This window comes from Astatotilapia calliptera, chromosome 11 (assembly GCF_964374335.1).
Source record: "Astatotilapia calliptera chromosome 11, fAstCal68.1, whole genome shotgun sequence".
Taxonomy (NCBI): Eukaryota; Metazoa; Chordata; class Actinopteri; order Cichliformes; family Cichlidae; genus Astatotilapia; species Astatotilapia calliptera.
In genome coordinates this window covers 19,604,276-19,625,052 of record NC_137432.1, presented here as the reverse complement: position 1 = coordinate 19,625,052, position 20,777 = coordinate 19,604,276, and the positions used below count along the sequence as shown (strand labels likewise).

Genomic DNA, 20,777 nt, shown 5'->3' with positions numbered 1-20,777 from the left:
AGATTACAAACACTCAATCAAGCAATCAATCACAAAAAGCACACCTGTCCACAGAATCAATTTCTTTAATTCCATCCAATCAGCAAGAAGGTGACAAGTGTTGGTGTTGTTATTTGTAGATGGAAGAAATATAAAATGACCATCAATCGCCCTCGCTCTGGAGCTCCAAGCCAGATCTTGCCTCATGGGGTGAGGATGATTGTGAAAAGGGTGATGGATCAAATAACATTCCCCCCCCATGTTGACAAATGTGCATTTACTTACTGGGGACACAGTGGACAACTTCATTGTGGAACCACAACAAATATATTTATTAAAGTTCACATTTCACCTTTTATTTAAAGCCAAATACAGACAGTCACAAATTATCAAATTAAAAACATTATTTTCATAATTGTTCCAATTATTTAACAGTGAAGCAAATATCTTGATAGTTCAGTCATTTCTGTGTCTAATACCACTTTTGTAGGCTGAACGCAGTGCAGTATAAACTGTCCCAGTTGAGAACAGATACAAATATTTGTTTTCCCTTTTTTTTGTCCTTTTAAACACCTGAATTTAGATTTTTTTTTTCCCCTCTCATGTGTTAAAGTGAGTGGCAGTGTTTGCTTTCATCGTCTACTGTAAATCACAGCACAAGGCTTTGTGGAACACAGAGCCAATGAGCAACTTCCCTCCATACGAAGCGGCTACCGAAGAGCCCATGATCACATGTCCATTGTCTGCATACACCTGTGTAACCACAGGCTGATCAGAATGAACATTCTGGATACGGATGATCTGCAAACATACAAAATCATAAGATGTTAAACATAATCAGATCAATCTCTACAAATGGGTGCATGTGCTGTTATATAGTGAGAAAAGAAACACAAATAAGAAGAAACACCAGACCTCTGATCCTGGTGGGTCTTTGGGGTCAAACATGAGAGCCTTCCATGCATTAGGGTGACAGCCTAACCAAAGGTCACCATTTTCAGGGTCAACCTCGACGTTGTCACAGAGTGTACCCACAGCAACAGACTGGTTAAATGTGAAACGAAAGACTGCAATTACACACACACACACACACATATATATATATATATACATATATATATATATATATATATATATATATATATATATATATATATATATATATATATATATATATATATATATATATATATATATATATATATATATATACATACACATATATATATATATATACACATACATATATACACACACACATATACATATATACACACACACATATACATATATATATATATATATATATATATATATATATATATATATATATATATATATATATAAAAGACTTTAACTCTGCAAGTACTTGCAGTGAGCATATTCAGCGTTTGTATTTTCTTTTAACACCAAATGTAGATATATTTAATACATGACTTTTTTTTAGACTAAATAAATAGCACAATAAATTTTTAAGCAATAATTTGGGGAAAAAATGCTGGATATGCCAAAATGATTCAAGTTAAAACTCATATATGCAAATTTATATTAATTTTTAAATAAATCAGTTAGAAGGTTCAATTAAAAACAACAACAACAACAACAAGAAAAAATAAAACACTTTTTTTTTAATTGAATTTTTATGTAATGATTTTATCATGACCATAATTAATTTATGGTTCAGCCTTAGTTCAATTCAAGCCACAGACACGAATCCCTTGTGGCAAGAGAACTGAAAGGGACTTTGTAAATATAGCAATATTATTTAAAAAATGTTGATAAATTATCAAAGTATTTTTCGATGGATTTAAATTTTTAAAAAAACTGTCAAAAAAGCAATTCCACACTGTTGTGGTAAGTCAGTTTTATTAGCTACCTTGACGTTGGCCAATGAATTGTCTTCTTTCCGCTCCAACACGTGCACTTTTTGATCAAAAAATTCTACGACATAAATATACCTATAAAAGAGAGAACGTTAAAATAAAGACATTCAGATATTTGAAACATATGTAACCGTGTGCAAGGGCCTCGTGATCATTCTTACCTTTTGTCTGGTGACATGTTGATTCCATTTGCAAAGAAATAACCCTCAGAGACCACTTTTACCTCCTCAGTACTATAGTACACAACATTAGCCCACGTCAGAGGCAGTAAAGGCTCCACAAATACTTTCAGGATTTCTTGGTTAAAATAGTGATCATTTGTTGCATAGAAGCTATCCACTCCCACTGCAACAATATCATTTACGCTAGAATAGAAAGGAAACAAAAAATGTTTTGTCGTGTTATTATACATTAACATGCGCATGATTTGTATGGAACTATATTATGACATGAGATGGTCGCACAAATATTGTTTAAGGCTGACTATTCAGTAAATCTCAAATGTCATTTATAACAGAAATTTGTCATATTACTTTACCTGTAGAGAAGTTCATGTTTAATGGTTTTCAGGTGCTCTAGGGCACGGTCCTCCTCCACAAACTTGAATAGCTCCACTTGGCTTTTTTGTTGAGGATGATTGACAACAAACAGGTAGACTGTGCTATCTGGAAAAAACAATAAGAAAGGCAGAGAACAACAATAATGTCTATAAGGCATGTGTGTGTGTGACTGTGTCAAAGTTGAGGAGCATGCAGAACTTGAAATTAAATAAAAAGAAAATTATCACTAGGCTTTGCAAACACACTCATGAAAAGCCTGGCTATTCTTACTGTACTTACATGGTACCACCTGTAAGTATCACAGCAGGTTTGACCACATGCTTGGCAAGCACACACAAGCAAAAGAAAAAAGTAAACATTGTCCTCAGTGCCCTAAGTTGAGCAATAAATTGCAAAGTTTACTCAAATCGAGGACATCAGACTTTTTGCCTTCCAGATGCCATTCTGTGGACACTTGCATGCGATGTGTGCAAACGCATATGAACTGTAGGGTTGTTTACCACTTGGATCGATGTATACACTGATGCCATGAGGGTTGAAAGAGTCAAGATCAAAGTTCCTTGGCATGCGGAGCTCTACTGGTTTCATCTGAGAATCCTGTAGATCAAGCAGAAATATCTTTCCAGGCACATCTGAGGAAGGCAGTCCAGGAAACTTCAGACCCTGCACACACAAAGCATGAAAAATACTGTAATTATACAAAGTGTAATAACACTAGCTACATTATAAATTCCTGATGTTATTAACATTCTTATTACACACGATTGCTATGGGCTTTAAGACTGTTAACCTAAGAGGTGGAGATTTGGCTGCTTTACAGCAAAAACAACTTACAGTGCTGATAAGGGCAAGCCCGTTTTCCAGGATCGTTATATCCTCCGATCCATAATCTAAAAGCACAATATTCACATATTGTTAATTTTTCTGGTTTCTAGTCTGCATGAAAGTATCGGCTGCATTTTCTTGCATGTTGGCTTACCCAGATTTTTGAGTGCAACACAGTTGGGGAGGTGTTTCGGGACGATCTCTCTAGTAGCAAGGCACCTTTTCCTGCAGAGTTTGCATAAAAAAAAAAAGTTATTTTGAAACAGTCCGAGCGCACAAAAGTGCTTCGACATGAACGCTATCTGTAGTACCTGAGGTTGATAAATCTCTCTCCTAACAGCACCGACAAGGCAGCTACAAAAAGTGAAATGTATGCGAGCTTTCCCATTTTGAAATCTGGAGGAGGAAAGGTTTTCAAACGGACTTAAAAACTGCAACAGCGGGGCGTTCCCGAAATGCTGCATTCATGACAATCCGAAATACCGCTTCTTACCATGTGAAATAAGAAATGCATCGCTTATATATATCGCATTGTGAATCTCTAAATTTGATAAACACGTAAATTTGCTGTAGATCCAAAGAGTTAGCATCTAAAAGACAGATCTATGTTGTTTGTGCGCATGAAAGTTGGGTATTTTGAAAGTTGACAGATGTTGCATTTTTTGCCCTTAGTAGACCATGAAGTGCACACAGCCTGCAGGTTTGTTCCTAATATTCTAAACACATTCTACCAGCAGAGTTGCCTCATGATTAACATTTGGCCTCTTGACTCTGCACATGCAATGGAGTCACCTTTGTGTGTAATATGTACCTTTGTGAGCCCTCTGGGAACATCCAGTGCACCTGTATGGGATTATCTTTTAGTAAATTTCACTTTCTGTAAGGGGATATGTACTCACTGGTCACTTCATTAGATACACATTTTTAACCCCTTGTTAACAGCTAATGAGCAAGTCACATGGCAGCAACTCAGTGCGTTTAGAAATGTAGACCTGGTAAAGATGACCTGCTGAAGTTGAAACGGAGCATCAGAATGATGGAGAAAAGTGATCTAAGTGGCTGAAAGCGGCATGGTTTTTGGTGCTGGCCTGATTATTTCACTAACTGCTGGGATTTTCCCACACAACCATCGCTAGAGTTTACAGAGGATGGTTTGTAAAAGAGAAACTATCCAGTGAGGAGCAGTTCTTTGGGTGAAAATGGTCAGAGGAGAATGTCTCAAATAAACGCCTGTTTCAGCCAAAGTATGCAGAAGAGCATTTCTCAACACACAGCATGTTGAAGACTGAAGCACATGGGCTAAATCTACACTACTGGCTGCCACGCCTGTGAGCTAAGAAGAGGTGCAGTCCCAAGAAGTAATTTCCGTCACCGAAATTGCTGAATGCACGGGGGAAGGTTTAAAAAGTGTATTGACATTAAAAATGTCTTTTTCAAGAAAGATCTGGCCAAGATTGCAGTAGAAATTGCAACAAGTATAACCCCACCATTCTGCAAAGATATCTTATGAGCCAAAAGAAGATTGGACTGATTCTAATGCAGCTACAAACACACAGAGTGATGAAGATTAAACAGATCGTTCTTTATTTTATATATAAACTCTTCATAAATCCTGCTGACTACAGTCTATTTACTAAAATATGCTAAATGATTACACATAAAAAACACAATTTCTGGCAGTTAATCAGTTGTTGGTATAACACATGAAACTGAAAAGAATATGGCATTATCAACATGAAAGCATGGATCCATCCTGCCTTGTATGGGCGGTTCAGGCTGCTGCTGGTGTAAGGGTGTGGGGGATGTTTGCTTGGCACATTTCGAATTATTGTTTAACTGGCACAGCCTACCTGACCATGTCCATCCCTTTATGACCACAGCGTGCCCATCGTCTGATGGCTGCTTCCAGCCAGATAACGTGCCGTGCCACAAAGTTCAAACCATGCCGAACAGTTTCTTGAACATGACAATGAGTCCATTGTACTCACATGGCCTCCACAGTCACCAGATCTCAAATGAATAAGCAACTTAATGTGATGGAATGGGAGATTCTCATCGCGGATGTGCAGCCAACAAATCTGCAGCAATTGCGTGATGCTCTCACATCAACACAAAGCAAAAATCTCTGAGGAATGTTTCCAGTACCTTAATGAACCTATGCCATATAGAATTTTAAGACAAAAAAGGGCTCAACCCAGAACAAGCAAGATGTACCTAATGAAGTGGCCGGTAACTATGCAAGTCATGCTGACTCACTCTCAGGTTTGCTGCTGTTGGTTACAGCATGATCAGGGCTGTGAATGCAGGTCCTTCCCACGTTTTAGACAGAATTAAAAACAAGCAAGCAAACACACAGAAGTCTTAATTAACAGTAATGTGAATATGAGTTGTGTATAATTATGGCATTGGATAGTTTTACTAATGTTTCTTAAGGTCAGCTATTCAATAAATCTCATATATAGCTTTTAGCAGGTTTGTAGTAGGTAAAGGGAAGTAGAGAAGTGTTTTTATGGTTTTCAGGTCCACGGGGGAAGTGGTGGCCTCCGAGCAGCCTGAGGATAGTTTGGGCCTGCTGTGAAGTGTCAGTTTAACTAGTGACATAGCAAAAAGGAGCGAGTTGACAGACCCCTCTGAATTCATAAATCAGGTGTGACTCTCTTTCTCCATGCTCCCTGCACTAATGGCTTGCTAAACTTCTCTCTCTTCCTGGCCTTTGAAAAATCTGCACTCACACCACAGTTTGGAGACTAATGTTTGCTTTTGTAATCCGGACAACCTTCCTCCCAATGCAAGGTTTCAGCATTAGGCTGTTTTTGAACCAGTAGTGAAGATAACCATTTAAAAGCCTTCTATCGCCACTCATTCACATTTTCAGTGTAACTGGACTGAAAAAAAGGACTATTTCTCTATTTTTCTTTTTAATAACAGCTACCAAAACTATGACTAAAGTGACTTCTTTTAGCCACAATAATCATATATTAAAAATAAGATATTGCCAGTTATAAAAACATGGGGTTAGCTTCCAAAATTAGCAGCCTGGTGATGTTTTTTCTTTTTTTTCATGAACAGAATGGCCTGCGATAGTCAGAAATCCCAGCCTAATTCATTGTTTTATTCCACGCTTGCACTGGGGCGTGGTCCTCGACAAGCTCAAACAGCTCTACCTGGTTCTGAGAATTTTATCTGACAAATGATAAGAAAAATATAATATGGAAATAATCTCAAGGGGTGTGTGTGAGCGATTACATATGTGTTCATTTGTTGCCGTCAGGTATTTCGAACCCTTACATTCTAAAAACACACCTATATCCACTAGTCCATCTAAAGGAAACCTAATATTAGGTGTAAATATTCATTCAAGTAAACTTTTCTTGCAGTAAACAATGACTATGGTGTTTCCATTCATTGACACATACCTACATGACCAGCCTGATGTACTGGTGTATATTCAATAACATGTAGGGCCTGCAAAACCCTGTTTAAATTGTTTATTTTTGAAGTTGTTTTCTGTAGGTGATGACCCCTCCCAACATAAAACAAAAAAGTTACAAAATTGTCTATAATCAAAATCATGTGTAAGAGACTTCATAAAAAACAAACATGAACACATACATACACATACAGAAGTGAAGTAACATAAAATTGGCAAACTATTGACCCTGTGAAACTCAGCATTGGGTGCATGCAACCTGACAGTAACTGTAGAATATCTACAAAAAGTCCAATTAAAGAACGATAGCGTCTAACAACTTCAAAACACCTACAACTCCTGCACGTTACATCGTGTGCGACCAGCGAGCGCTGTTGGGTGGGGCGCGCCAGATTCCTGACTCTTGTTTCGTGAAGTCGTGTCAAAGGTTCACAGTGTAATACAGCAGGATCCCCGTCAAACAGTTTCAAGAGCAAGACTGTATATTTGAAACATACAAAATAAATTTTTATTATCCATTCTCTTCAGGTCTACATCTCATTAGGATTTCTAGACAATAGCATTGTCAAGTAACACACCCAAATTAATTTCTAATAATTCTGACAGGTGCAACAATACATTTCTGTCAAGTCCAGGTGTCAAAATAGAACTGAATGTGAAAAGCAATTTAAATCTTCTTTGTTATTTTTCCAACATAAAAGGGGGAGCCATGGCCCTGGGTCGTAGTGAGAGCTACGTGGGTCATGGCCGTGGGACACAAACACGGGTGAGGAAGTGGCTTCAGGGCTGGGCCCCGGTGGCCGCAGGGACTTGTGTGGCCAGGGTGTTGGGGGCGGGGATGACGGGTGATCCAGCAATGTTAGCCATGGGCTGTGTGGAGGACATTGAGGTGATGCCTAGGAAAGGAAGAAGGATCATTAATCACCCAGAAAATGCACAATTACAGAAAGGAGGGAGATCAAAGAACGGGCATCACGATGGGCTGGATCTTACACCACAAGTAAAAATATTCATAATCACAAAGTTCAAGCCAGCTAGAATAATACAGGTGTTTTCAAAATGTTCCATAGTTATAATATACAATCAGCACACATCTTCGTACACACGCATGCTGTTAGGTTGCTTCAATTTGTTTCAACTGAACTTTTCTATTTTCAAAAGGAAAAAGTGTGAAGCTGTCCAGGTGCCATTCTGAGAAAAGTAAATATGAGCAACTCCTGCAGAGCATGCCTTAAACGCACCTGCAGCTGATATTATTATGTACCAAAGTTACCTGATGCAATCTATAAGAAATGTTGCCACATTACTAATCAGAAAATCACAGCTCTAAACGGTGATGTACTTTATTAATGTTTTTTAACACCAGTGCATAACTTTAACTGCAGCCACTGTCAGCAGGTGCTCCTTCAAAAAAAAAAAAAAAAAAAGTCAACAAAGTCACATCTCTACTTTACAGTAAAGGGCTAATTATAGATATCTAACAGAGGTCATCTATCTTCTAGATAATTCTTTGCAAAAGCATCGTGCAGCTAGCAAGACTGTTGTCTGTAAGTGCATGCCACTTTGAACAAGATTACTCACCGGCCATCATACTTGAGGAGCTGACTGGAGTGGAGCTGGCAGCCATCCCTCCAGGAGTGGCCCCCCTTCCCTGATCTTTTACGATGGGATCTGAGAACAAACATGTATGTAAGCAACCACAAAATGTTTAAAAAAAAAAAAAAAAAAAAAAGCAATACATGCAGAGACAGGAAATACAAGACTTACAGAAGTAAGGATGATCCATGGCCTCTCTGGCCGTGAGGCGGGCTTGATGGTCGTAACGCAGCAGTTTGTCAAGGAAGTCTAGAGCCTCTGTACTGACTAGGTGCTGGTTCTCGCTGTGCACAAACCTTTCCCACCTTTTGCGGGAATGCCTAGAGGCAAACAATTGGCCATTGAGATTTAGTCATAAGCCAAAACACTCAATGGATGCTTTATTATGAACAAGCAGCTATGATCTTTTACCTTCCCAGAATGTCATTGAACCGTGGATCCAGCTCAATGTTGTACTTGTCAATGTAGTCATACAGGTCCTCTGTGCCAAGTACTTTTGCAATTCGCACAAGCTGCAAAACAAAAAAAAATACAATTAATAATAATAAAAAAAGCAGTTGGATTACATGAAGCATTTGTTTGACCATGGTGTGTACAGACCAATAATTAATGGTGGGAGAGTACAAATATAGGACAACACATTTTGTTATATTAAGACTGGGCATGTTTGACACTCATTCTGTTCATTCTGCTTTTAATCATAAAACTTATCAAAGCACGCTTAAAGGAAAATAATTTAAAAACCTGATGATAGTAATTATTTAAGAATCAGACATTATTTTTATTTAAAAAAAACCCCAAACAAACAAAAACATGTGAGCACAGAGTGGAAGTAGTACAAAGTGAACACTTGAAATATAAAATGATGAGAGAAAAAAAACAAAAATAAAAAAATAAAAAATGAAAATTTGCTACATCATACCAAAAAAAAAAAAAATTAAAAAAGACAAAAAAAAACCAAAAAAAAAAAAAAAAAAAACCATACAGTTCCAGTGGTTGATTTTCTTATCAGTCACACATATTTCCAGAAAATAAAAGCCCACGCGAATAAACGTGTAATTTAACCTTTTACTGTGATTCAGTATTTTTTTTTATTAGCAACGACCAAAGGTTTCCTATTTATCGATGGTGGTTTACTTCAACTGGGTGGAGCATCTAGAGAAATGATTAACTGATCGTAGCACAGTCATCGTTATGATAGCTTTTCCTTTGAAAGTATATGAATCAACCTTGTGACCCTTAAACTGGTTTGAAATGCTACGACTGTTTCAGTAAGTAAGAAATACCGATATGAATCATCTGTCGCTCGCTGCATTTTGATATTATAATTCAAGAAATGGAATTATGCTAGATGAATTAATGCTGATAAATACAACTGAAAACTGCATTAGCAGGTGATCGAAAGCTAAAATGTACAAATAATCAAATATGGAATACTAACGTTTTATAAGAGAGGTTCAATAAAGGATCCTAACTATTTAGTTACAATAAAGAGGACTTGATGCTAGGCTTCAATTTAATGGACTACTTTAGCATCTTGACCTTAGTCCTAGTGTAGATAAGCAAAGCTCCTAACATAACTGACATTATAGACGGGATTAAACTGTGTCATGACGTACGCCCTTAGATATGTCGTCACGGCTTGCACCCTTTGTTTTTTTCCTGGTTCATTTAATACATCAAGCTGGCACAAAGTTAAGAATAAACAAACCCTGAAGCAATCGCTGCTGGTTTTCCACACAAGGTTATGATGACACCAGCACCTGCTCTGAGAATACTAGTGTGACTGTGTAGAAAATAAAAATACTCTGTATTGTGGGGAAAAAAAAAAGCTCTGCAGCTCTATTTTGGCCATAAGGTCCCTGACCACACTGACAAGACTATATTTAAAGAACAAAAACAAAAAAAGATCATACCTGATCATAGTTGTCATGACCATGAAAGAAAGGTTCCTTCCTGAAGATCATGCTGGCGAGCATGCAACCCAAACTCCACATGTCCAAGCTGTAGTCATACATCTACAAATAATATAAAGACGGGCACTGGATTGAAGTGGCTTCCTGACTTGATTATATATTGAACACAGACATTTATTTGCCTCTACATGCAGATAGTAATATAAAGAGTTTCACCTGGTAGTCTACCAGCAGTTCAGGTCCTTTGAAGTACCTGGATGCCACTCTCACGTTGTATTCTTGGTTTGGATGGTAGAATTCAGCCAAACCCCAATCGATTAGACGGAGCTGAACAAGAAGAACAAGTCAGAATATGCTGCAATAACTGTATCGGGCTACAAGCCTAAGCAAATGATAATGACAATAGCCAACATAATAATACAATACCTTTCTATGTTCATGATCAATCATTACATTGTGTGGCTTGACGTCTCTGTGCATAATTCCCATACTGTGGCAGTAATCCAGAGCCTGCCATTAAAAAATTTTTTAAAAATAAATAAATAAAAAGATATATATTGATCTAACGTTTCCAATATAACAGAACAGCTGGTGCAATCCACATGTACGAAAAACTGCTTACCTTTAAGATTTCGTACATGTAGAACCGTATGTCAAAGTCGGACAGAGTTTGATACAATTGCTGTAAAAGAATAAAAAACAAAACAAATTATAGGCAGTTTGGGGAAAAAATAGTAAGATTAACATTTCAAAATTAGCAGTCCACAAAAACACAACATCATTACCTTGAAGTCTGTGTTGTTGACATGTTCAAACACCAGAGCTGGGGTCCGTGACTAAAAGAAAAAGGGAAATGTGTGTTTTTGCAAAAAGTCTTTCGCGTTTAAAAGCCTCGAATTATTTTAAGTAGAAAAACAGAACATTACCACAGGGTCCTTGACGATATCTAACAGTGAGATGATATTTGGACCACCCCTCAAATTCTCCAGGATCTTTATTTCTCTCTTGATTTTCTTTTTCTTGACAGGCTATGGACAGGGACGAGGTCTCATGAGGCTTATAAAATCTCAACTGAAGTGACAAGGTGAAATCCACCAACAATCAATCGATAAACATCCATACCTTCAGTATTTTGACGACCACTTTTTCATTGTTTGTGATGTTTATGGCTTCAAACACTTCACTATATTTGCCTCTCCCTAGTTTTCTGACTAGCTGATAGTCGTCTTGGTTGCTGGGGAAAATTTTTTTTAAAAGTCAGAGTTAAAAACCTAAGGAAAAAAAACAAAACTAAACCAAGGTCACCAACAATAACCCCTTTTCCTTACCCCCATTCAACAACATGGGACTCATAGTCCCAGTATTCCCGAGGTCTCTGTGTGTTTACATCAGGGTAAACTCGAGAGCGGCTTGGAACAGGGCCAGACATATTCTACAAAGGGTCTTCTCTAAATCTCCTGAGATGAGACAGAAAAAGGACAAATGATATTATACAATAAAGCTCTATTAAAATCACAGGGGCACAAATGTGCAAGACAAATACATACTGATGGTTACATAAGCATTTTTGAGTACTGGTTTAGCATTCCAACTGTTATAAACAGCCTTGTATATAAAATGTTGGCCAAATATTGAAATATAAGACAGCACAGCATACCTGGGAGGTTTCCTCCAGGACAATGGTGAAAGGTGAACTGAAACAAAGTTGGCTGAAATGCCTCTACGGTAAGTAAGCTACATAGGAAAACAGACAAAAAAAATATACACATATATATATTGTTAAAAACCATACCAGTTCTTGGCATTTATTAAATATTACAGGAAGAAATGATGAGCAATGTGTAGCAAAAAGTTTAAGACATATTTAGACTCAATGGTAGCCTGATTAAAACTTTCAAAAGAAAAATGTGAATATTCCCCACACGCTACAGAAGAGCAGTAATAATATCTTAAGTAAAACAGAGCAATTTTAAAGTAAAACAGACACGTTTAAACAAAACTAAGGATAGCCCGGGGATGTCTAGTGTGTGGAAATGTGCTGGCGTATAAAATGGAGCAACCTGAATGTTAAATGGGGGCATCCAACCAGTCTAATCAGGAGGTACGGGGTTCAATACAGTCATCACTGGGGGCTACACCAAGCCAGTATCTCCTGTTGAAACGGGGCAGAAATGTAGGTCAATTAAAATCAACAGTATCAATCAGGAAAACACGAGCAGTGTGCTAGCCAACGTACGCCAACCACTATATAACGTTATTAAGGTTATGTCAAATTTACGAGCACACGAAGAGCATCCAGTCGACAAATGATCTATCTGCTACGAGACACGCGTTTAGCTGGAGCCAGTTTGCCCGTTTAATACTTTGATGAAGAGGTGAAATGTGCGCACAAGCCTTCTGTGGCCCCACAAGGCCTACTGTGGAGCTAAGAGATAGCCGGGCAGCTGGCTTACATGCTAGTTAGCATTAGCTTCGCCAACTGCAGAGTAAAAAAAAAAAGCCGGGTACAAAGTCACAACAAGCTCTCGACCACACTATGGGTCTGTAACGGAAAGAAAATAATAATTCTGCGTTAAAGTAGTAAAACGACTTCCCAATTGCCCATTATTAAAGTGGAACTTCACAAAAAGCTTCGAAAAAATATATTTCTTAAAGCTAAAAAGTGCTAAGCTAACAAGCTAGGGGAGTGAATAGCCAGCTTGGCTGGCGAGGCAACTGGCTGACAACGCCTTGAAAAAACACCCTTGAATCACTGTGATCGAACAGCAGAATGGCGTCGCGGCTGTGTTACTTATCCATAGCCTTTCCTCGTGTGCATAGCACCCACAAATAGCTCTAAACCAACGAATATTTGCGATTAAATAACCCGATTACCTCTCAGCGTTGTTGGGACGTCAATATGGCGATGCTCGAGATCAAGAGCTTAGTGCGAACAGCCTCTCCTGCAGGGGGCGCTCTCTCTTTTCCTTTTCATAGGGAGACTGTAACTCAGTCTGCCACCAACAGGTCTCGCTAGAGGAGGAAACTTTGATCCGGACGTCTCTGTAGTTAAAGCTTTTTAGTTTATTTAAAACTCAGTGTTCGGTTCCACAAGTAGACTAAAACATCCCATCTGTTAAAAACAAGTAAATGTATGAATATAAATAAATGTATTACTGTGTGCATAATATTGTATTTTGGCTTTCTTGTTTCTATTTTGTTTCTATTTTTTTTTTTCTTCTAATATATCTCTAATTCATTTTTTCTTCCTGTACCTTGTGCTTTTGTAACAAGTGAATTTCCCCTGTGTGGGTTTAAGCAAGGCCTATGCCTATATTTATCTGAGCATCACAAACGGTTTACTTAATTCAGTACTGTTATTTTCACATCTGACATCGGGAAAATACCTAAATAATAAATGTAATCATTTAAGGTTGAAATTTGATTACTTTTCTTAAAGTGACCCAAAATACACGAAAATAAAACTCAAATATGACCTTCATTCATTGAGATTTTTTTTTAGGTCCACTAATGTGCGTCAAATCAAGGAAAATGTGTAGTAGGGAATTTTGAAACTGTGAAAATGTACATGCCATGTTTATCTATCACATGAATAGTCAGTGTTTCCTCCACATTTGCCCAGGTTTCTGCAGACAAAGGAACCTATTGGTCTTTGAAGGATCACGGTGGAATCGCCAAACAGCATCATAGTAAAACATCAGGGGGAATGATCATAAGTAACAGAGGTATGAGGTCTGAAATAAGGTGGGCATAGTGGTAGACTGGTTAACACTGTTGCCTCAGTGCAAAAAGGTTCCTGGTTCATATGCTTGCTGTGGCATCTCTGTGTGGAATTTGCATGCTTGATCTACTTCAGTGTATCTAGAGTGGGGTTTTTTCCCCCACAGTCCAAAGACTGTCAGGTTAATTGGGGATTTTGAATTTGCAGTCAATATGAAGAAGATAAAATACTTAAAGTGTATGGAATAAAGTTCTGTATAAATGTATAGTTAAAGTGTGAATTATAGTAAGACGAGTGATCATTAAAGCTATACTAAATATAAATGTGTGTACCAGCAGATAACACATGTGAGAATATCTAACAATAAACAAACTGTAATCCATCTATTCTGAACTATTGAAACAGAGATTAAAGGAGGGAATGCGGCAGAACAAGATTATAATGGCATGTGTGTGATTGACCTTTTATTGCTGCTTTGAATGCACAGACAAGTTTGCAATAAGCATTCTTTTGCTCTAAGTGTTCATTAACATTGAATAAATATTGATCATCTGTGAAACAATATTTAAGGATAAATCATTCATTTATTAATGCAGAACAGGTTTTGTATATATTCTAAATTGATCTGATCTGTTGTTCAAAATTTGTTGTAAACTTTTACTATGAATTCAAAATTGATCTGAATCATAATGTGAAAGCATATAGATTATGAACAATAAGGGTTAAATGTGATTTACATAATTTTCATGCTTTTAATATCATTGTGGTTGTACTGTAGAACTAGAGAAAGAAGGGATATATATGAAATTGCAATCTAAATAGATTCACCTGAAATCTTGCACTCTTCATGACATTTGTAGAACCACAATGAATAAATGGACAATGGAGAAACAATACATGTTCTGTGGCCATAGAATAGCCTCAGGGGCATTTCTCTGAAAAAAAAAAAAAAAACCAGCCACCTGTAATTAACACATAAATGAGGGGAAGACCAGTGGCTTCTGTGAATGTTAAGAATGATTGTTGTCATACTGAACTGAAATGAATAGGCCTTTGTAAACATATCAGAGCCTTTAACCTAATTGTTGCTCCTCTACGTGCCATTCACGCACTGTTCAACACAAAGAAACAGTCTTTGACTAAAACTCAATTTGATACTTCTTGTGAGAATCTATAATTAACTAAGGCAAGGCCTATTAAAGGTCACAAAGTGAGACAAAGCAGCAGCACATAAAAGCCACCTAACTGCACCCTTACTGACCAACAGTGGACAGACCCAGGACCCAAAGTCAGCAATGAAGATGTAAGTCTGGATGGATTTATTTTGCATTTTAAACTTCTGTAATTAAAGCTACTTTCATGTACTAGCCACAAATGAGATATTGCATTAGTTTTGATATAAGTATATATTTTCTAACTGAAATCTTGAATAATTTTTTCAGCCTCTTGTGTTGCCTGCTCCTGCTTCCGTTTGCAGATATGGTGGTGGCAGCTTCTATCAAAGGTAAACCATTGAAAGAGAGTAAATAATTAAATATTGTTCAGGAAACTGTTAATTTTGTAATAAAATTCAAATCTGTCTAACAGGGCAATCCCCAAAAGAAGATGTGTTAAGCTTTCTACATGGTAAGAACTATTCATGTCGCTAAACAATGCTTGTACCATTGTTTGAAATGATCACAAGACTTGTTCATTGCAAATTTGTAGATGCACTAGCACTTACTACAGAAAGGACCACACCTGCAGCCGTCACAGGTCAGTGCTTCCAAATGTAGCTTTCAGATGTACTCACATCCTCAAATTACTTTTGGTTCTCTATAAAAAAAATCCTGAGTGCATTAAAGAGAACAGAAACATTTCTAGTAATCGTGCTGTTTTTGTTGTTTACTTTTACTTGTTTAATGCAGCACAAAGGACCACTCTATGTGGCACTGTGAATGAGCAAGACTCAGACGGTACACTTTTTTGTTGTTTCCTTTTTCATTTTTAAAGAGCATCTAAAAACACACTGAACAAAACAAAAGAACTCAAACAAACAAAAAAGCACAATTACTTTTTCAATAAATGGCTAAAAATTCATTCACAGATATGTCAGATGCCAAATCTACAGAGAGCTCTGAAACCAACAGATGTTCAGGTACGTGAGCAATTTGGATGATGTGCAAATTTAGTAAAAAAGAATGTAATGCAATATCAGTAAACAAAGACATTTTCTAATATTTCAGAACCTGATGCGTTTGACAAAAATGGAGATGAAAGCAGAGGTGCAGTGCTTTTAATCAAAATTATTAGCCAATTGAATCAAACTGTCTGTATCAGTGCGGTGAATGTGGTGATTCAGATGGCATAGCAATGACTTCCATTCTTCCTAGATGTATCCAAAGACCTTGACAGCGATGAGATCATGATTCCTGGAGCTGTGGCAAAAAATGAGGCTCCGTCAAGGAAGGTGACTGTAGTGGGCAAAGACGGTATGGCAGCGATGGATATGACCAGCAGCCTGGTTCAGGACCATGGGAGCAGGGAGCATAGTTTGATTCAAGGAGAACTCCAAGCAAGCAGAGACAGTGAGGAAGGAGGGATAACAAATGCTTGGGAGGGTGGCGGTCAAAGCACCAATCTCCAAAGGTGGGCCACACGAGGAAAAGTTAATGGGATGAGTGGTATGTTGGTCCATGGCCAAATCAGAGAAAGGCCAAATTGGGGTAGTTTGGAAGACAGCAGTGACAGCCTGGCTGGAGTCAGCACCAATAAACAAACGGACTATGATGGTAAGACCATATTCTGTATGACATATTTCCAGGAGTTATGCTGTGAGAAATAAAAAAGCTATACAATTGTTAATATTCCCACAGAAACCAGAGAATATATGAGCTCTGAAACCTATCCAGTTGGTAAGAATTTGTTGTTCTCTTAATTACTAATGTAATGCACACAGTGACTGTTTCCAGAGGGTTATATCAGTGTTTGTGATCCTATCTTTTCTTTGCTTTAGTCCCACAAGAGCACAGGCCCAGCAGCTGGCCCATTCCATCCAAGAGCCATGTCGTTTGATGAGCACACAGAGGTCAGTTTCCTCTGGATTTGAATCACATTTCAAGTATAACTCCAAGTAACCAACCTGACTTAGAAAACCACTGATGCCACATTGCCCGACTTAATTCCTCACATTTCCTTCACTTAAGATGAACCAGTTTTCTATATCTGGCTTGTGTTCCACATGTTCTGATTGCAGTTTTAACATTTTTCCTCTCTATTTTCAGATTGCATGTCTTCCTTATGAATCACGGATCACTGTCTGTTGACTCAGGAGACTCAACTTAAGACAGTTTGCTTCCACATCCGGATACTGCAGGGACTTTTTCTATCCAAAATTAGATTTTCAGCACACGTTTTTGTTCTCTGATCAAACAAACAAATGTAAAAAATAAATATGTTTTGATTTAACCTGTGCTGGGTGTGTTGGTGTAAGCTGTCAGAGTGTGATGAAAATAAAGCCAACATCAATTAAATCATAAATGAAGCAATGCAATTACTTTTGAAGACTTGACAGGATCTGTCTGAGCCAAAAATCTGGTTTTAAAATGTAGTTTCATTTATTATTAGTTAGATACAAATACATATCATAAAACAGCCTAAAACAGGAACGTGAAGCAGCAACGATTACATTTAGTGCCAGGCAGTACTCACTGAATACAACATCAATCAATTAATGCAGAATAAACAAATTATTTGCGAGTAAATGTGACAAATCTTAGTTTATATTTTACATTGTGGAGCTAATTACAAACAGGACACTGTCAGCACTTTGATACTTTTTATGTTATTCAGTCATTTCCTATAGTGCCGAAGTTCACTGTAAACATCTGACTGGACTCCATGTAACTCCTACAGAAAAGTCAAATCAATGCATCATTGTAATACGTATAATATACATTATATGTATTGTTTTGTTTCAAGTGTGTTTTTAGTTAGTCATTTTTTATTTTTAAAAGAGTCTATACATCACCTGGTATGGAGATTCTGTGACCTCTGTTGCCATTTTCTTTGAAATTGATGATGGTACACTTCTTTTGCCTGATAGGAGATTTAGAAGTGTCAGGTTAATGCCCATTTGGCATAACACCACTAGGCAAACATACACATGTAAAGAAAGGCACACGAATACAGTGCTCACCACTGTGTGATTCCCATTCCCTCTTTCTCCTCTGATGAGTTGCAAAGCAAAATACAGAAATAGTGATGAAGATGGTCAAGATGATGTCAGAGGCAATAATGCCTATTACAGATTCCATGTTTATCAGGTAACAGGAACCACATTCTGTTAAAACAAAAAAACCCCCAACAACATATGATTGAAATACAAAAGCCAAACACACACATCATACACGAGCAAAGAGTTGAAGCTAGATACCTTGCTGTCCTTCTGATGAGCCTGCGAGAAAAAGAATAAACGAACCTCAGGTTATAAAAAGAATCGAGGGTAGTCCTGTGTTCCTTTGCTACCATTGCTATAGATGTTCAAAACCAAAGTATACGCTACTCACCAAACAACGAACCCACAATACAGAGAGCATCAGACATCTTCTAAAGTTTTTGGTTTCTGGTCTAAGAGGAAATGAGACAAGGAGGGTGAGAGCCTCCGGTCCTTCTGTTCTCTTTCGCTAGGCTCTCGCACCTAGATATCGAAAGGTAGAAGGGTTCTCTGGTAAAGGGCTGTCCACAGGGAGCGTTGTCAGGGTGTCAGGATTCGTGAGCATATGACTCTGATAGCAGGAGGAGAAGTGAGTCCACTCAGAGAAGAGGAAGCTGGTGGTTCTGTTTTTGCCACATTTCTGTGAGGAATGCTGCTCTATAAAAAGAAAATATTTGACTTTAATCCTTTAATTTATTTTAATTTTAATTTTTAGCGATGTTTTCATAAAAATAAAATCTAGGCTAGGCAAAGATAAGGAGCTGTGTGAGGTCAGTTTCATTACACCTTCAGTTTCTGCAGAAATACGTGTGATGGTATCTCTGTATAGAGCGTTTCCGCATGACCTGTGGTTTAGTGCGAGCGGTTGGCCACAGTAAGAGCTACCTAGTCTCTGAGCCGCTTTAAAACCACCGGTTTATCTATAAGTCGGGTGTACTGTCTGTAAAAATGAAAGCTTCACTGTTATTGTCAAGCAGATTCCCACATTTAACCAAATATACACATTACTGTTCCCGTAGTAATTAAGAGGGTTAGTAGCAACTGGGTGCTGCGTTTCAGGACACCCAGTGATATATTGAGCACAAATTCAGAATCAGTGAGTGTATGAACATTAAAACAAGACTTGTGTTTTTCATGTTTTCAGTATCACTATTTTGCAAGACAAATTCAAGCATTTTGACTGTTTCTGATAATTATCAGTGAAACATCCTTGAAGTTTTGTATTTACTTTCACTTTACAGATTTAAGAACATAGTGTGAGTGTCTAACATGAAGGCATTGAAACAGAGGGAGAACTAAGTTAGGTGTTGAGTGGGGAGAGCAATTACTGGGGAAAAGGTGAACACTGAATTTGCGGTCTTATTTGCAGGAGGAGAGCATGGAGCTCTGAGGAGGGTAGCCAAAACTTGAGCTGCACACGAGTTACGCGGTGTCATGTCAGAAACTGAAGGCACAAGGAAATCAAGGCAAGTAAAGAGCATAGACATAAAGATACGAAGCAATGAGGCCTGGTTACCACCATGAGGTAGCTGACAAACTGGCGGAGAGTGGATGACTGCGCTTAGCTATTGCCTCGCTGATTGCTGTCAATGGATGGGAGGTGAGCAAAACATGGAGGTGTTGACTTAATATGATCCAATATAGCATGGAGCTAGCTTGCGTGATTTGAGAGGAATGCCTCTGGCAGCAAGCCCTGGTGCATACTTGGGGTTTGGTCTTCTCAGCCGATCCCCGTAGCAGCGCTGTCCATCAGCGGTCCTTAGTAATGCTTCCAGAGTCCAGGTCCAAACATGTCGACAACTTTCGGTTTGACCATTGGATAGCCGGTGGTATCCGGTGCTAAGGCTTACTTTGGCTCCCAGGGAGGTGCAGAAGGTCTTCCAGACCTCTGAAGTGAACTGAGGACCTCTGTCAGAGACCTTATGGAGTCTGTGGAGTCTGAAAACATGAGCCACAAAGAACTTGGTGTTTTCGGAGGCAGAGGAGAGTTTGTCCAGAGAGACAAAATGGCCTGACTTGGAGAACCTGTCAACTGCAGGGAGAATTACGGACTGGAGGAAACGGGCTCGCTGGTAGCAAAGTCTAAAGTTATATGTGACCAAGGTCTATGGGGGTGGTTAGTGGTTGAAGTAAACCTGATGGTCATTGATGGTCATTGAGTGCTGCTTTTGTTTTGTGCACTGGTGGAACAGGCAACTTTATAGCCTTTAACATCACTTTGTAGAGTTCCCCACCAAAAGTAATGTCTGATAAATGGGGGTGACAGGTGACATGTGAGCCCAATGAAGTGGAGACATAGCGATGATCAGGTGGCTCAGAGCATAAACCTGAACTGATGTCTTATTAGGTGACACTCTTGACCTTTATTCAATTACTTAGAAATTAATTACTTGGAAGACTGTTTTTAAAATATAAAACAAAATAAATAAAATATAAAATATAAAAATAATTTCAAATACACTTTTTTACACAAACACAGATTAACAGGGAAATGTTGCGTTGTGTAACATTTTCTGTTAATTAACAAAGAAACAGGCAGCAAGGCATATTTGCTACATATCACCGGAAGTTTAGCTTTAAAAGTTGACATCATCCACAAAACTGTGAAAGTAAATGACTCACAAGGTAATAAGAGACGGTTGAAAGGAGACACTGTACATCAATCAAGCACA

General features: G+C 38.0%; 4 protein-coding genes across 4 annotated transcripts; 1 reads left to right on the top strand and 3 right to left on the bottom strand.

The window, feature by feature from the left end:
- Nucleotides 1-47: 47 nt before the first annotated feature.
- On the bottom strand, nt 48-3,709 carry LOC113031860 (serum paraoxonase/arylesterase 2-like). The gene is made up of 9 exons (XM_026184332.2): nt 3,559-3,709; nt 3,402-3,472; nt 3,257-3,312; nt 2,923-3,085; nt 2,401-2,527; nt 2,024-2,227; nt 1,856-1,937; nt 895-1,023; nt 48-780 (listed from the first exon to the last, which is right to left on the bottom strand). The coding sequence occupies exons 1-9, from the start codon at nt 3,633-3,635 to the stop codon at nt 619-621; spliced, it is 1,071 nt and encodes a 356-aa protein (XP_026040117.1). The 5' UTR covers nt 3,636-3,709; the 3' UTR covers nt 48-618.
- Nucleotides 3,710-6,720: 3,011 nt separating this feature from the next.
- Nucleotides 6,721-13,192, bottom strand: LOC113032461 (casein kinase II subunit alpha-like). Its single transcript, XM_026185396.2, has 15 exons — nt 13,064-13,192; nt 12,250-12,341; nt 11,847-11,923; nt 11,518-11,646; nt 11,312-11,423; nt 11,116-11,217; nt 10,975-11,025; nt 10,812-10,871; nt 10,616-10,699; nt 10,406-10,516; nt 10,190-10,291; nt 8,685-8,785; nt 8,445-8,593; nt 8,259-8,348; nt 6,721-7,573 (listed from the first exon to the last, which is right to left on the bottom strand). Exons 4-15 carry the CDS (start codon nt 11,616-11,618, stop codon nt 7,458-7,460), a joined length of 1,179 nt encoding a protein of 392 aa, XP_026041181.1. The 5' UTR covers nt 11,619-11,646; nt 11,847-11,923; nt 12,250-12,341; nt 13,064-13,192; the 3' UTR covers nt 6,721-7,457.
- Nucleotides 13,193-15,141: 1,949 nt separating this feature from the next.
- Nucleotides 15,142-17,429, top strand: LOC113032535 (uncharacterized). Its single transcript, XM_026185509.2, has 11 exons — nt 15,142-15,213; nt 15,353-15,414; nt 15,498-15,536; nt 15,618-15,665; nt 15,818-15,865; nt 15,997-16,047; nt 16,136-16,174; nt 16,283-16,681; nt 16,766-16,804; nt 16,906-16,977; nt 17,174-17,429. Exons 1-10 carry the CDS (start codon nt 15,206-15,208, stop codon nt 16,962-16,964), a joined length of 792 nt encoding a protein of 263 aa, XP_026041294.1. The 5' UTR covers nt 15,142-15,205; the 3' UTR covers nt 16,965-16,977; nt 17,174-17,429.
- Nucleotides 17,430-17,482: 53 nt separating this feature from the next.
- Nucleotides 17,483-18,673, bottom strand: tyrobp (transmembrane immune signaling adaptor TYROBP). The gene is made up of 5 exons (XM_026183872.2): nt 18,458-18,673; nt 18,325-18,345; nt 18,088-18,231; nt 17,920-17,987; nt 17,483-17,798 (listed from the first exon to the last, which is right to left on the bottom strand). The coding sequence occupies exons 1-5, from the start codon at nt 18,492-18,494 to the stop codon at nt 17,742-17,744; spliced, it is 327 nt and encodes a 108-aa protein (XP_026039657.1). The 5' UTR covers nt 18,495-18,673; the 3' UTR covers nt 17,483-17,741.
- Between the last annotated feature and the right edge of the window lie 2,104 nt (nt 18,674-20,777).